The following is a 17,396-nucleotide window of genomic DNA, read 5'->3' on the forward strand; positions in this document are numbered from 1 at the left end:
GATTTAATACTTCATACAAACAGAAGCGGCAAACACCGTAAACCCTAAAACAAAAAAAACAAATAATATTCAATAGCAGTCTTTCGTAGTTGTAAACAAATGTGTGATGATCAGAATCCTAAATATGAAAGCGATACAATAGGAAATAAGATTATCAAACAAGACATACAGACAAATACTATCGTTGAAGAACTGTAAACAGCAATTAACAAAGAATACTTTAGATTAATGGATTTTAAAGAGTTCTTCTACTATTCTCAAAAAAGAAAAAAAATTCCGTAAAAATAGAGAAAATAATGAAACAAAATTAAACATATACATAGAGAAGCATTCTATGATTCCATGGTCTCTTTGCCACCGAACATGAGTACTGAGCTTCCACGAATTATAATTGGTGAAGGAATCAACTTTGTCAAGAGCTCTTCACGACGTATTTCTGATAACAGCTGCAGATAAAACTTGTCATAAGTTATTATTCCACCTATGGTTGATAACTCTTATCATTTGCACGCTTTATTTGGAGTGCTGCCCTAACAACATTTCCCCTTGTAATGATCCCAACCTTCAATACAAAAAAATAAGTCAAGACCTACACTTGATGTGCCAGGTGGATATGAAGAACTACTATGCTTACCAACTGACCATCACCATCAACAACTGGAAGTCTTCGGTATTTTGTTTCAAGTAATAACCTGCAATTAAAGGTGCCATGCCCAACATAACTTTCACAACTAACTAGGTTAACATTTAAATGTCAACTGACACATCATTTACAAGTACCTTGCAGCATCTTCAAGGTTAGTTGTCTCGCGCACTACGAGAGGTGCAGGCGTCATCACGTCACCAATGACTTTGCCGTTGGTTTTACTCAACAGTTTCTGGATTTCATTAAATGTCTGTAGCAGGTTAACAAAATATCAGAACTCAAGAATGTTACAGAAACTATTTAAACATAACCAACGAAGAATGTACAGTGTGACATGATCTAGGACAAAAGAAAAGATCAGAATATATACACATTTATCCTCTCCATCAATTACTGTAGATGTGATTTGCAAGGACATTTCACAGCATTTCTAACATTCGTAGCAAAAAACAAAAAATAAAAAAAATAAAATGATATATGTGTTGGTCCTGCAAGTTCAGTAAGCTCTACAATTTTTGCGATGTTTGTCACCATAGGCCACCTAGGCTCCTGCATCATGCTGAAGCATGTAGTACATCATTAGTTCAGTTTAGCGCCATATTACAAAATTAGTGGACCTTCAGTATTTAATTTTAAAAAATTTAATCCACCTGAATTGTCTATGGTCATCTAGGCCTAGGCCTTCTGTGCTAGGTGATCCTTTCTCGACTGACCTGCGCCTACAATCTACACTATCTGGTAAATCCTTGTTTCTGAATTTCATGCAGCACCAGAAGTAGTCTTGTTCCTTTTTCATGACTGGTTAAAATATCGTCAGGTTATGATACTATGCAATTATTGCAAAGAGAATCCTATGCCAATCAGCTCCAATATAGAAATCTCTGAAGTGAGCATTTATTTCATAGGTATCGAAACTAATGACCTTTAAACTCTTGACTGGAACAACTTCAAGTTTCAACAATGAAAAGAGGAACTTCGAGTTGGAGATCTCCCAACCTTCAAAAGATTTCTTTCACACCAATATGATCATAAACTTGTGGAGTCTGCATGCACTGCACCTTATTTGTCCTCTGTATTTAGAATTAGCTTCTCCACCCTAAATGGAGTGATATCCATAGCCAGTGATTCCATTCTTCCCATAACTGCTCTCAAAAAATTTTGTTAGCTCAGGCACATTACACAACAAAGTGTGTAAAACGCACTTGAACTTGTCAACAAGACTGTCAACCAGGATCATCTAGAATCATACTTCATACTTTTGGCTCTAACATGTGGTCTAACTTACACAGCAAACAGTGCAAAAAATCTCTTAGTTACTGTGCTTCCACAAGATGGACCACCTTTTCTAAACCACAGTACAAATTCAAACAGGAAAACTTGCTAAAGCAGGTAACTATCATCAAATCTAAGTCTAACTTTGCACAGCATACAGTGGTGAAAAATATCTCTTCTAGTTTGTGTATTTCTGAAAGATGGATCACCTATTCTAAACCACATTACAAATTCAAACAGGAAAAGTTGCTAAATCAGGTACCGTGCACAAATATAACCAGGGAAAAGTTGCTAAATCAGGTACCGTTCACAAATATAACCAGGAATAATTTCAATTCCATTTCCAAATCAATTTTCATAGCCCTGTCGCTTTATGACACATTCATAAGCCTAGAATACGCCATTGTTTTCATGTTTTGTACACTTAGACCAGCCTGTCTCATCCATTTGGTTCTTACGTCATGCTATAAAACAAATTCGGTTAACATCATAAAATCCTTTCACAGCAACAAGGTTTCAGGCAGTGCAAAAGTCAAAAGCTGAGAGAGGCCTAGAAGAAATGCTAAATTTATTGGATGTCAACAAAAAGTCAACCATCTAGAAGGTACTCCCAAATCCGACTAAACAGTTAAGGCAAAGAGAAGCTTGCAAACAAATGAGAAAGATGATAAGTTTTGATATAGGAAGTTCTCATCATCACGTACTTATTAACGTGTGCGCGCATGAGGGGGGGCTATCTCCCTGCCTTCTCACCACCGGAAAAAAAAAAAGGAGAGCAGAAGAATGAATGATGAGCGGGCCTTATTTAAGCTATTTCATCCTTAACTTCCGGCTCCATTCTTGTAGCAGCCACCGCTTCGGATCCTGCCCCTTTGCAATTTCTGACCAGCACATTCTTGCTGCATGTGCATGTGCAGCCCATACTGATCGGGGATGAGCCCCGACATCCAAGCCGGTCTAACTGCTGAGAGAGAAAAGTGCTTTTCTTCCCCTAATGGTCCTCAAGTATACACGGCTATTGTGGAAAGAAAGTCAGTCAGCGGGTGGAGCAATTCGAGTTTCAGTGGCGTCCTGAGACAAATAGCTTCCAACTCCGGGAAGCTCACGTTCGTTTGCGCTGCGCGTTCCCGCTGGACTAGACACGTGTTAATATCTTACTTCAATAATTGGTAGGCCACCGGGTTATTCAAATAAGTCGTGTTTTCTCTGAGGCATAAATAAGCCAAAGAATGAGATGGAAGGCAGTTCAAACTTCAAACTAATTAAGAAGATAACTAGGAATATAGGATAATTTACTCCACTGTGATGTAACCATAGTTCACCATATCCGCCGAACCCGATCTTGATCCAGGCCCAATCAGAACTCTTTCTCTCTTTCACTCCTTCTTTTCACTCTCTCTTACTTTTTTTCTTTCTTTTACTCTTTCTTTTTTTTCTCTATCTTTACATATAATCATTGTCTCTCTTACAGAGAGATCTAGCTCCAGTGAACTCCGACAAACTCTGGCGAACTCCGACAAACTCCGATATATAATTTTTTAATTAATTTTTCCATTTCTCTTAGTTTTTTTATTTCTTCCACTCTCCCTTTTTCTTCTCTTTTCTTCTTCTTTTTCTTTTTCACTGTATCATTTTTTTTTCACTCACGCTCTTTCTAATCTTTTCTTTTTTTCAATTTTTATTGCACCATAGTTTTTCTTTTCTTATTTTTAGTAAACTTTTTTCTAAATTTTTAGAAGTTTTCCTGTATTTTTAAATAATATTTAGAATTTTATGTAATTAAAAAGTCCGATTCGACCCAGGCGATCAATATGGCCGATCCGACCGATACGTATCGTTTTTTCGAAAGGCCGATCCCGATCTCGATCCCGATTTTTCGAATCTTGGATGTGACCTACCACTTTCTTGAACATATTTAATGACATAGGTACAATACCTAAAACTAGCTGCAGGAATGGATTTCAAAAGCAAAGCTACTTGCATAAAGAAAAAAATGTTTTCAAGACCGCATACACTCCTAATCTATAATGCAGAAACAGGGAAAAGTCATAGATTCAAGTATTGCACAACTATGATTGCGAACTTGCAACTCAATATAAAAGGTAATACAAAACTATAACATAAGTGACACAACAGCCAACTTACTACATACCTTCCATGTACTATCAACCTCAGGAAACATGCTTGTATCACTTAGTCCACTTCCTAAGGCACAAAAAGGATATGAGAAATATTAGTTAATATTAAAACGACATCCATATCACTTGAATGTAACTTTTTATTTTTCTCATGCATGCTAGAGGACAATATACACAACATAAAAGCATTGATACTGTGATAAATTGATGATGTGATCTTGTATCAACAAATTGTTAATGTAGCAATCCGCAAGATACGTCAAAACTAGTTAGCTAGTCAAGGAATTCAACATCGCACTAACCGTCAATATAGACAACTACAACTCGGTAGCGATATCCAAAGAAAAACTCAGGATACCGACCACCCAACTGTGACCTCTTTTACTAATATTTGCCTAGACAGAGAACAAATTTGTACAACAACAAATTTCTATGGGGGTATCCCAAAGCTTGGAACTGGAGACTGTGGGGGCTCTTTGACAAATTCACTATTTCTTGCATCATAGAACACTATGCATAAAGTGACTACAATGTTCCTTTGCTGGGCAAGGTTGCAAGGAGAGGTTGTCACGAAGAAGGCAAGGAAATTGGCTCAGCAGATGGACGTGGAGATCCTGGACTAATTGAAAATGTTTTGTGATGCTGCTGTCAAGCTTGTGCTGGTTCATTGTGGGTTAATCTGTGTAGATTTACTTTTGGTACTGATAACTGATGTAGTGGTTGTTCTGTGTTTTGGTTGAGGCTTTTGTATATGATGAGTTTGTTAGAAGGGGGATTTGAAGGGAAGGAAAAACTATGAATTGGGAAAGTTCATAGTAGCTTGTTTTGTTCTGCTAACTGTGTTATAAATGTTTCATTTGTTTCGGACAATTGTAGGGTCGGAACTGAGACCAACACATCTCTCTTCCTTTATTGACATAGGGCTTAACTGGGAAAGACATAACAGTAAGTGTGCACAGGTGGAGTTCAAATCTTGAAGGTGCAAAAGCAAAATCCTTAAAACTGTGAAATTTGCAGATCTTTGCATGAACCATAGGGTACTCAAATCCTATGACCCATAAAAAAGAGATGTCACAAAATATCTTTGTACTTTGTAGTGTTAGTTTATGGCAAACCAAAGATGATGATGCTATGTTCACATAGTAGATAACAGACTACAATTCTTTCCAATGAATAATATAAAAATGTATGAGAAATAGAGAAGAACCAAATCAATTAAGGAACATCTAAGAAGCATAAATAACACCCACATAGCCTCAAAAAGATTTAAAAGGTAAGAAATTAAATGAAAAGATGTAAATATCTTTCTTTACACGGTGCTGCAATATATTAGAACATGATAAGAACTCTTGTATGATGATCGCAAATGCAAAAACACATTCATAAAGGTAAAAAGGAAAAAGAAAACTAGTGTAAACCTGATATGGAGTCCAATGCTAGCAAATCATAATCTGAAACCACACCAACCTGTAGGAGTAAGGAAGAAATAGAAGGTCTTCATAAGTAAACCATTCACATTACATATAAATGCTTAATTCTAACAACAAAAGCTGCCATCTTAAGAATGGTAAGATCCAGCAAATATTTAAGTCTCATAAATATTATCTTTAAGTGAAGAGAGATAAATGAAGTAATGAACTAACTTTCAACTTCAAAACCGCAATATGCATTTACTAGTTCAACTACAATTTAGAAGGAAATTTTCAAAGAATGATCCTGAGAGCAGCCATACATGTAGGATTATCAGTAGTAAGTAGTAACTAATGTATACAGAAAAGGATAGGCAGTATGAGAATTAAGATTTCAGCACATCTCTGATAGAACAACAGCACAATAAAGGAAAAAGGTGAATATGCATTATGCAAATATAGTGAGTCCAAATGTTGGACCTGATAGAAGATGCACTTATGGTCCATTAGAAAGGAACATTTATACATGAGAACTCTTCAAGAATATACTACTTATGGGTTGATTACTTTGACAACCCTCCATCACATGGAAGTAGTTTGGACTGGAAGGTAATTCAGAGATGAGACAGATGAGTTCAAAGGAGTTGACCAAAAAATAATGGAATCCCAGAGGATTGCAAGTTTATTTCCGAATAAAATAACTAGACCAAATTGATTTAGAGAAAGAGAGTGTCTAAATGACTAGTAGGCCATATGTGCTTAATCTGCAGGATAAATCTACACTGCAGGCTGTGTATTTTACTTCACTAACTAAATTGCAGAATCAAAACAGAAGTTCTTCAAAATCCAAATATCTATAAAGGAGAAAAAAAAAAAACAGCAACCAAGAGAAACCACATAGGAAGATCCCAAAGGTCAAAGCTTCCTGAACTTGAAAAGAAATATACAAGAAAGGAAAAATTCAGAACATATGAAAATACAACCACAAAAATAAAAAAGCATGCATAGATCAACTAAATAGACTACTAATAGACATTTATAAATTGAAGGGTCAATAAAAGAGTCATATTATTGGAGACAAGGATGGCCGTGCCGGTGGCGGCACGGACTTCTCACAGGATGTGCCAATGGCATACTCCCGTATCGAGCCATATCGATGTAAAGACCATCTTTTTAACTTTTCTTATTTCATCAATCACCATTAAACAATCTGTGTTATTCTTATGTCAGCAAATGAAGTTATCATCATCAATATGATTAAAAAGTATCAACAGTATTTAACATAACATTTTTATGTTATTCTTGTGTGACAAATAAAGTTTTTGATCTTCCCTGTCATTCTACGCTCAACTAGATATTAGTTTTAATTATTGATTGAATTACTATTAATTAATATTAACGTGTCGAAGATCCAAAAACATCTTTAAATACTCTAAATTTTTTTATTAAAAATATGTTAATGTGTGCCAATGGCAAGTAGGAGCATGCCTGCCAGTACGTGACGGCATGGCACATGCCTTCAACACAGCCATCATTGATTGGAGGATCAAGTAAGTTACAGAACATAGCACAAAAAACTAGCTAGTATTCTACAAATAAAACTACCGATAAATTCTTTTAATCATGATTAAGGACTTTTTTTCGTATTTGTCATGATAATCAAGTAGTTGCGCATGAAATGTTCTAGAAATATTGGGCAGGTCTAATTTCCAATCTATATTATGGAACTATGTAGAATTGTATGTATATATAAAAGTTTGATAGATGGTAGCATAGTCATTATTTTTTTCATGACATGTTATAAGACAACCAAAAAATCAGGAATATGGAGATGAAAGAAACTAAAGTGAGTACATTTTTGTGTGCAAGCATGAAGAATAGGTGTTTAAGAGTATAGAAAAAGAAAGAAAAAAAAATCAGGAAAAGCAACATGCATTGTCAACATTGGACGGAGGACTGGACTTCCTCTTTATAATAACTTAGCCAAGATTATCAGAGGTTTTATAAGAAAGATACTGAATAAGTCATGTCCAAGAACTATCAGTTTCTTACCAGGCAACTATGAATTGGAATGTTCAAGGTCAAACAACAATTTGTCAAACACTCTTGAATAATATTAAATCAAATTAGCATTTATGTTTCTTTCCACATCATATCAATGCTTGTAGCTTAAGTTGACTCAAGTAAAGACTATTATAAAATATACATGTTGGAACTTCATTAGATCTCTCTTTTCAAGTATAAAATATAAATTGAAGTCAACTCCTTCAACTTTGATATATTTCTCATGAAAAAGCTGGAGTCATGCATCGACAAATGCATATCCTCCATACAATGTCAAGCAAATGATGTGTGCTGTATAAGAAAGAGAAAGAGAAAACAAAATGGTTTTGTATCTGTGCATTAATCCTGAGCATATATATCACTATCAAATAATCATCATATATAGGCAAACCTAATAAAACAGATAGAAATTTCTATCTGAAATTTCTAACATCAAGTGATGCAGTTGATTGTTGGAAAACAAGATACTATACAAATTTGAGAAACCAAAGAAACAGAAATTTGGTCAAAAATGAAAAATCACAGACCAGCTTCCAATCATCATCAACAACAGGAAATCCAGTGATCCTATTCTCCACTAGCATCTCCAGCGCTGTCGACAAAATGATAAAATTAATAATAAGCAACAAAACAAAAGAACTACGCAACATACAGATAGTGTAATGTGCCTTTATCAACTGTAGTTGTCGTCTTTACTACATGTAGGTCCTCCCGTTTGGTCATAAAATCACCAACTGTAAAAACACCATTATTTTGCTGCAAAACAAGAGCCAACACGTCAAACTCCTGAACATAAAATAATAAGAAATTATATTGTATGTTATACTAGACTTGAATGATGAAAATTAATTTCACATAAAATAGAAAACAACAAGACGATAAATGCTCGAATGTTATTTTCGACTCAAATGATGAATATTGTTTGCTTTGCTCATGCCTGTTTGTTGAATAAATGTTCCATGCTAACTTTGAGATGAAATAGAGCAAAATTATCAGCCCTTCTATTATTACAATCAGGTGCAATGCCAATCCTCCCCTCATAGCCCTCAAGGAGGGGCTCTTAAACATAGACATGTAGGCCTCTTCATGTTAAATGAATACCTTCTTCAAACGGTTGGTGATGTAGGACAAAGTAGGAGGCTCAGTCCTACCTTTAGATGGTAGACAGTTGGGAAAAAGATATCATAGAGATAATGAAAAATAGAAAATAAATAAATATATGTATATATATATATATATATATATATATATATATATATATCTCAGTTCTACCTTTAGATGGTAGACAGTTGGGAAAAAGATATCATTGAGATAATGAAAAATAGAAAATAAATAAATATATGTGTATATATATATATATCCTAACTTACTCCCAAAGAAAACCTATTTGACTCATAATAGGAAACTTATCCCATAACCATTAAAAGACTCCTACAATAACAAAAAAATGTTCAGTTACTGCTAATGTGCTAAAGTACCCGACACTATAATATCCATGCTACAGTACCAAATCTACACTGACACGAACAGCACTGCTACAGTACTCAAAGTACATATAATAAATTAGTAACTTAAACCTAACACCTATTTAGACTTTAATTTAAAATTCATCTTTTGTCAGGAGGAAGGTCTTCAATTAAGGACATATGAGAGATTACATCATAAACAGTCAAACGATTAAAGGAACACCATTTTACTTTGTCAAATGATGCCAATAGAGTTTCAGAGTGCAATTCTGAACCTGAAAAGCTCAACCAATCATACTAAGTCATGTCAAAGTTAGGTCAATGTCAAACACTGACCAGAGATGCTTCTACAAGAGAGATCAAACCAAAAGAAAGCTCAAAAGGGTGATAGAAAGTAGGAAAAAAAAAGATGCGACAGCTTGGAACCATAGATTATGAAAAACACAAATATATTTTATATGTGACCTTCCTTGTGGCTGATAATTGTAGGACAGCCACACGCACAGGATGTAACACTGACAGAGATTGAGATCACTGTCACCAAACATTGAAGAACATCATATTACCAATCCATACGATTACAATTTACAACTCTCCAAAAGGAGTAAGTTAATCATCAGAATGCTTAGAAGCATACTTTCTATTATCAGAGAATCTGAATTCACAAGGGCTTGTTTCACAAACTTAAAAGGACAGACTTTTTAAGAATATGATCATCTTTCCCAAATAAGTTGACTCTTTACTCCAAAAGAATGTAAGTTGACAAAGACTTGATCCAATAGAAAAGGGAACGACACTGCTGTATAAATCAATATATGATGCCCTAAAAGTTTGTCAAAATTGCCATCTTTATAATAATTAATTACCAGTCCTTTTTTTTTTTTGTGAAGCTCCACTTCCAACTTAATCAGTATGACGAGAAGATATCTACTATTCCAAAAGTATATAAAACTAAAAGCACATCAGCGATACGAATCTTCGTAAATCCCAATTCTTTCAGTATATCTGCAAACTAGATCCTTGAAGAATTACGCTTTAACACAATTGATTCCTACCCCCAATCTGAACAAGCAAGTAATCGATCCCTCGACAATGGACGCTTATGTCGGTAATAAATTCAAGACCAAGATTCCAAGATACCCAAAAAGCGCAAATTTATCTCAAATTGCTGGTGGAGAAATAACATACCCCGGTGGAATTGGCCATCAAAGCCCCATTTTTTGCGACGACGGGCAATCTCGTCAACCCGACGAGGTCCGAACATTTGGACCGCCGACAGAAGAGGGAGGAAGGAGGCGAAACGGCGGCGCGGCGGAGGAGGAGAGGAGAAGGGTGGGAGAGGCGGGAGGAAGCGGAGACGGGAGCGACGGGGGAGGAGGAGAGGTGGATGAGGAGGAGGGAATCCATTGCGTTTAGATCTCTGCTTTCGGAGTTGCTTCTTCCCGGTGAACTTATAAGGAAGAGGGAGAGAGGTCGGTTCAAAGGTGGGAAAGATAGGAAGGAAGAAGAGGAAGTAGATTCGGAGAAGAAAAGGAGAAGTCTATATTTGTCTCTAAGAAAAGGACTCCTTTTTATTTCTTTTCCTCGCGTTTTAGAAGAATTATGAGAATTTGATGTGTATTAGAACCAAAAAAAAAAAGTCAAAAGGGGACTTTTGTTGTGAAGATTTGACTTTTCTAATAGGTGAAACTTAATTGATTTGAAATTCTAGTTTTGCTAGATTCATGAAATTGATTTCAATCTGATTCCAGTGAATTTTCCTGGATTTTAGTGTATGTAATAAAAACAGATTTGGATGAAATTAATTTGCTACCGAACCTTTTTAAATTTTAATAATGGTTATTTTTAGCCAAAATTAATTGGACTCTCTGTATAAATAAAATCATTTAAAATTTATCTTGAATTGGTTTCAAATATACTTTTAAACGATGGTTGTGTCGTAAAAGAAGGAGTGAAAAAGATAAGAAATACTCACCTTTATTTTTACGGTCGTCGTTGTCATCGTCGCTCATTGCTCGTCGTTCTGTAACTTAAGTTTTTAAGCCCCCTCGCCCCTCTCTCTGCCCCCTTTCTCTCCCCCTCTCTATCTCTCAATCTCTTTTCTCTCGGGCTAAGGCATCCGACGAAGTGACGATCGGCAATAGGTAGCTTGACGACGAGGTCGATGATAAGCGGTGTAGCTATTAGGAGAGGTGTCACTCGTGCCACGTGCCGATACGCTGTCAGTACGACCATCCGTGCTTTTAAGTTATTCTTGTAAACATATTTACCCAAATAATTCATTCCTAACTTATTACCTAAAAGAGTCTATTTTGGGCACATCCATCACCTCATGATCCTGCTAAAAAAATAAAATTTACTAGCATATTAGATAAGATGTAAGAGCAAAAGAGGGTAAGAATAGTAAGAGACTGAGAATCCTTTAATTTATATTTACCTTATCATCTAATATCTCTCAATTGTAAACGTAATAAACTTCTCTAATTTATCTTAAAAAATATAAAGGGTCATTACTCATAATATTTTCTACCATAACAAAAATAAAACACAAGAATTAAATAATAAATATATATTTAGAGACCGTTAATAATAATAAAAACAAAACTTAGGGTATAAATCATAAATTTCCGAATATAAAATACAAAACTTATTATTATCTAATAACTTAATTCTTTTTAAGTAGTTAGGATTACTGCACGAATATTCTTCAAAACGAAAACTACGATGGCATTTAGTGAATACTTTTAATTCTTTCTGGAAGAAAGTGATACTTTCGAACATAGAAATTGTTTGAAAACTAGGAAAATATTCCTAATTTTGACTTGTCCACAGTTTTAAACATAAATATTTAGAAAATTTATCAAAAACATCCTACGTTATTTTCATTATTACAAAAGCAATTGATTGGCAACGTAAAATAGAGGCCATTCGTTGGTCGTTAAAATCTGGCAAGCCAATCAGAACACTCCTTGAGACTTGTTTGCATGAGTAGCCAACAATTTGGACCAAATCTGCCAAAAGCCCACTTTGCATGTCATGCCAATATACAAGTCGAGGTCTAAATGTTTGTTGTTAGTTGATACCGATATTAGAGTTTTTCACGTGATAGAAAGATCTATTGAAATTTACTAAAAACACCTTATATTTTATCTTTATTATTATTCATATCTTACGATGCGGAAATTATCTTTTGACCATGTAGTATTGCCCTAACATTAATTTCTTAATCATTAATTAGTATTGACCTCATGTTCAAGTTAAGTCTTAATAATTTGATAGGAAAAATATATTATTAACTAAGAAAAATTTATAAAAGCTAGAATAATGATAGATTTTATTTTTTTATATCTAAATTATTTAAATTTAACAATTAAAAATATTAAATTAAATATAAGATTTTTGAAAGGTATGTGTATAAAAAACACTGCTATTATTTAAAATAAGTTGAACCTTTGACTCCTATGAATTTTTCATTATGGTTAGTTTTTAAAATATACATCTAATATTCTTAATAAATATTTTTTAAAATTAATAAATATATATATAAATGACTAAACTACTCTTCTTTCTTGCAGTCTATAATATAAATATTTATCACAAATATTTTTATTAAAAAAAATTCTCTTAGGGTAATATGATATCAGGTAACATTAGAGAGCTTGAGATTTTATACAAAGGCAAAATTATCTTTTGTAGATCTAAGTATGGTTTTAAGTTATAGCAGTCATTAGTTAGATTCAAATGAAGAAAATGATAGATTTGAATGAAAACAATGAGTTTGGTGCCAATTATGATATTATTATTTTAAAAATAATGTAGCTATATTGTGTTGTTTTGAAAGTTTGGTGGCAAATTATAATATCTTTTGAATTCTTCAATTTAGTTGTTCTTTCTTGTTGACTTTAGTGTTTTCTCATTTTCATATTGCATTAGGATTTCTAGCAAGATGGACAATGGTATGGAGAGGGAGATTGCCCACAACTTCAAGTTTCGTTCATCACCCAACCCAACTCGGACATGGCTAAAGTAAGTTGTTTTGTTAGAGTTGTTGATAGAATTAGATCTACTTTTAAATTTATTTACACCAAAATATGTAACATCTAAATTTGATATCAAAAGGGTTTGTTTTACTGTAGCACTAAGTAAAACGCTTAATTGCTAAACGTTTTACTCATCTAAAAGTAAAACGCTGATAAGATCAGTATTTTTTAAGTAAAAAACTAATCTTATCAGTATTTTTATTGGAACACTTTAGATAATACTTCATATCTCTTATCGAAGCCCTTTTATTAAACTAGAAAGGTCTTTACTTATAACAACGCTGATGTTATAAGCTTTTTACTTAGAAATATGCTAATTTTATCGGCGTTTCAATTTTAGATAAGTAATATGCTTAAGAATTAAGTGTTTTAGTAGGGCTATAGTAAAATAGATCTCTTTTGTATTTAAATTTATGTATTATCTATTTTAATATTTTTTTTTAAATATAGCTAGTTTGGTCAAAACTCTATTTCATTATAGGTTAATTTCATCATCGAGTCTAACTCTTAACTCACATTCACAGTTTCAAGTCTTCTACTCCTACTCCCTTTTAAATGTTTTTATTGCATTTATCAACCCAATTACTGAATATTTCACGCTAGAAGTTTAATATATCATGCTAAAAGTAATTTTATATATTTGTAAATATTTTCTCTAATCATCGTGTTACTAGTCTAGTTCTTTTCAATAAAAATACAGTATATGGGATGCTAGATTTTGTTCATAATTTCACTTGCACTGCCACCTGACGCTAAGAGCATCACTCAGCAGAGGCTAAGGCTAAGATGACTGAGACTGTTTAGGCTGAGGCTGAGGCTCCCCTGAATAAGGCTCAGCATTGACAATCTCTGTAGGAGATGGCTGTCTATAAAATATGCTTACAATATAGTCGCTTTCATATCCAAATATATAATTATCTTAATATGTTAAGCGAGAAATATAATTACATGCAAGTACTTCCCAAAAGATCAACTTATAAATACATGTAATAAAATAAGTGGCCAGCTATCTCTCATGAATCATGTCGACTAGCATGACATAGCTCTCGATAAGTATTGCTAATGTGATACTTCCCCGACTAAGTGTGCTAGTATAATCTAAGTCTCATAGTAATGGAAGATACATCAACTCTGTTACATTTCCAGACTTGATTACAAAAATTAAGCCCCTCCCCTAATGATTGCCAAGATGTAAGCCTTATTATATTGTCTAATCATCTAGACATCATCGTCTATAGAAAGGGCGTCAAATATCTCTCTCAACTAGTACATGTGAATTGATAAATCACATATCGCTGTTTGAGGTAGGGTAACTCCGATGAGCTCCTGATAGACATCATCCCACCGAATCTTATGGGTCCTCGTGATGGCAGGTCCATAGATGTGAAGATCTAATAGTATAGCAGTATCCTATAGCATAACAATGACCTCTCCAACTCTTATATGGAATGTGTGTCTTTGGTCACTAATACTCTACTAATCCAATGATCAATGCCTAATTAATATGTATCCCAATAAGTCAATATACATAGAAAAATCTATACTACACTAGGATGTCAACTATTTATGGATTAAGCTCCCATTATCTCATAGTATGTGTAAAATGATGTCTACATGCTAGAAACCTTGAATTGTGAAAATGAAAAATGTGAACTATAAATTAGAACGTTGAGCTTAAAAAGTCTATATAATATATAAGCAATAAATGGCATCTAGTCTAAGTTCACAGTTTTGCATGTAGCAAGTACATGGGCATTTATATTATTGCATTTTGTCACATGTAAAAGTCTGACTATTTAGATCAATAATTTGAGATTGTTCAACTCTCAAGTTGCTCAAATTAGACCGAGTAGTAGTAATCCCAAAAATACTATGAGGATGATTGAATTCATGAACTGTATGTATTCTAGCATTCCCATCAAAACTTGCCATAATAGCAGTGATAGAAGGAGTAAAATTTTGATGGTTAGCAATTGCTCCATCTCTCAATTTTCGTCTAATATATGAGAAACTTACTGCATGATAAAAGGACATTTCTACTAATGCTATTATTAGCAAACTGCATGCATATTTCATTACGTTGTTAAATATCTCTAAAAAGTTTGTAATACTGACACCATACCGATGACTCCGTCATGTGCTAAAGACCACTTCTTCAGCGAAATATCATCAAGCCATTCTTTTTCATCTGGATTGCACTGAGCTATCTAGCCCATATGAAAGTTGAACTATTGAATCTGATTTTACAAAGCAATCATATGAACATAGTTTTTCAAGCTTCTATCACAGAATTCCTTATTAAAGTTGCTTATCATATATTGTAGATAAAAACGGTGATAGACTAATGGCTTAGTCCATCCATTTCTTTCATTATTAATTGCTGCTATAAATTCGACGTGACAATCTAAAACTAAATATATAATTTTTCTTTGAAGTACAACTCTAGAGCGACAGCATGCAAATCACAGCTATCAACATTCAAACTCTTGACAATAGTATATGTGAGAGAAAACATACTATCATTTATGTCAGTGGTAACATTAATAAACAAAATCTATTTATACTTTTCATAAAGGTGTATGCCATTAATACTTAACACCGGCCTATAATTTGCAAAGCCTTCCACGAAAGAACTAAACTAAAACATACATTTAAGTAACTCTATATTTGATCCATCTGAATAGACCTTCTTTCACAACACAAATATACCCGGACTCTTATATTGCAATTCAAGCATAAATAATGGCAATTGATTATAAGATTCAGCTCAACTATAAAATACATATTTAATGGCCTTTTGTTTTGTCTTCCAAACCTTTTATATAAAATTTGATAGCAATACTTTTCAAAAATATAAGTATGCAACTGAGTAGCACTAAGAGTTGTGTCATTACTAACAAACATTTATATCTCACGTGTGACAAACTTTATATCCAACCAACGATGGTCTTTATTCTTAAAAGATTGAGGCAAGTATGTTGACTATTATATTTAGTAATTTTTTACATTTCATAGCTCTTATGTAATAGTGCTTGTAAGCTCTATTGGCATACATTCTCTAGTTTGCACTTAACATATAAAATATAATATTTAAAATCCTTAACTTTGAATGAATGATGCGGGCTAATTGTATTTCTCTTTAGATATATTTGTACTTCTTTACTCATAGAGAACATCTCAATATGCAAATCAATGCCCGTAAATCTCGAAGAAGTAGGTAGGTAACAAGCGGATTAATAACATCAACACATTGTAATACAATTGCAACATAAGGTCAAAACTATTAATTAGATTGACTGCAGTTCAATCAGACTCATTATTAGTTAAATCGCTCTCTTACAAGGCCTCATTATCATCTTCATCAGATGTTCCAAATGGTGTGCTATCCTGTAATATGTTATATAATATATGACTATATGTGATGATTGATTACAATATTTATTAGTTATATCAATAACTTCATTAATTCTAGCGATTCCAAGTGGTTCACTAGGGCATTCATGACTTGGTTCACTAGGGTCTTCATGACTTGGTTGATTGGATCATTCATTAAATATCCAAGTAATATCAATTAGTGTATCAATATAGTTGTATACTGGAGCTTCAGTTGGTTTATTAGTATGGTTAATTTTCATGTACAATTGGTGTAGCCTTAATATAAACTTCTAATATACTTTAGTATTGGTCTGTAATATTAAGCATGGCATCAACATTGTCATCATCATCAATTCTAATAAACTCTAGTTTTTCTCCTTAAAAAACTTTACTAGTACTAATTTTATACTTCGATGTTCTATAGTCATTTTACTCATTTTTGAAAACTTTTCGACCAATTCATCGTAACTACAAATTTTATCCTCTTTAACAAATTTTCTTGCTCCATCCTCATAGTTAATTGTACCACCTTGCAACTATATAATATTGTCACCCTAAATATATGTAATTATTATAAATATCTAAAGCATCTTCTAAAAAAAAAAAATACATATAAGAGTTTCATTATTGGCATTTCTTCTATTTGCCTATTTGGAGCAGAAGAACTCTAGATATGAAACATTTTAAAGAGTCTAATTACCCAAAAATAAAAATAAAAAATGGCATTTATTTTGACAAGCTATATTTAATCCTTTAAGCTATATAAAGTAGTGAATCAGAAGTCCGATGCAATCCTATTCTATATGATGCAATTAAGCTTTCTTTCATACATCTAATTTACTAACACTTGTCAGCTATATTCTAAGGATAGAGTAAGCATTTGGCAAATATAAATAGTGATGAGCTTGATATCTATTAATCTAAATAAGCAAACTATGAATCATATATATGCAATTAGCAAATACAAGCATAAAGCTCTAAAAATT

General features: G+C 33.3%; 1 protein-coding gene across 1 annotated transcript; it reads right to left on the reverse strand.

Moving 5' to 3' along the window:
- Positions 1-205: 205 nt before the first annotated feature.
- On the reverse strand, positions 206-10,533 carry LOC140767582 (CBS domain-containing protein CBSX1, chloroplastic-like). Its single transcript, XM_073107555.1, has 8 exons — positions 10,184-10,533; positions 8,198-8,285; positions 8,057-8,121; positions 5,475-5,523; positions 4,071-4,123; positions 781-896; positions 635-692; positions 206-562 (listed from the first exon to the last, which is right to left on the reverse strand). The coding sequence occupies exons 1-8, from the start codon at positions 10,400-10,402 to the stop codon at positions 482-484; spliced, it is 729 nt and encodes a 242-aa protein (XP_072963656.1). The 5' UTR covers positions 10,403-10,533; the 3' UTR covers positions 206-481.
- Between the last annotated feature and the right edge of the window lie 6,863 nt (positions 10,534-17,396).

This window comes from Typha angustifolia, chromosome 9 (assembly GCF_048772165.1).
Source record: "Typha angustifolia cultivar Huaian chromosome 9, ASM4877216v1, whole genome shotgun sequence".
Lineage (NCBI taxonomy): Eukaryota > Viridiplantae > Streptophyta > Magnoliopsida > Poales > Typhaceae > Typha > Typha angustifolia.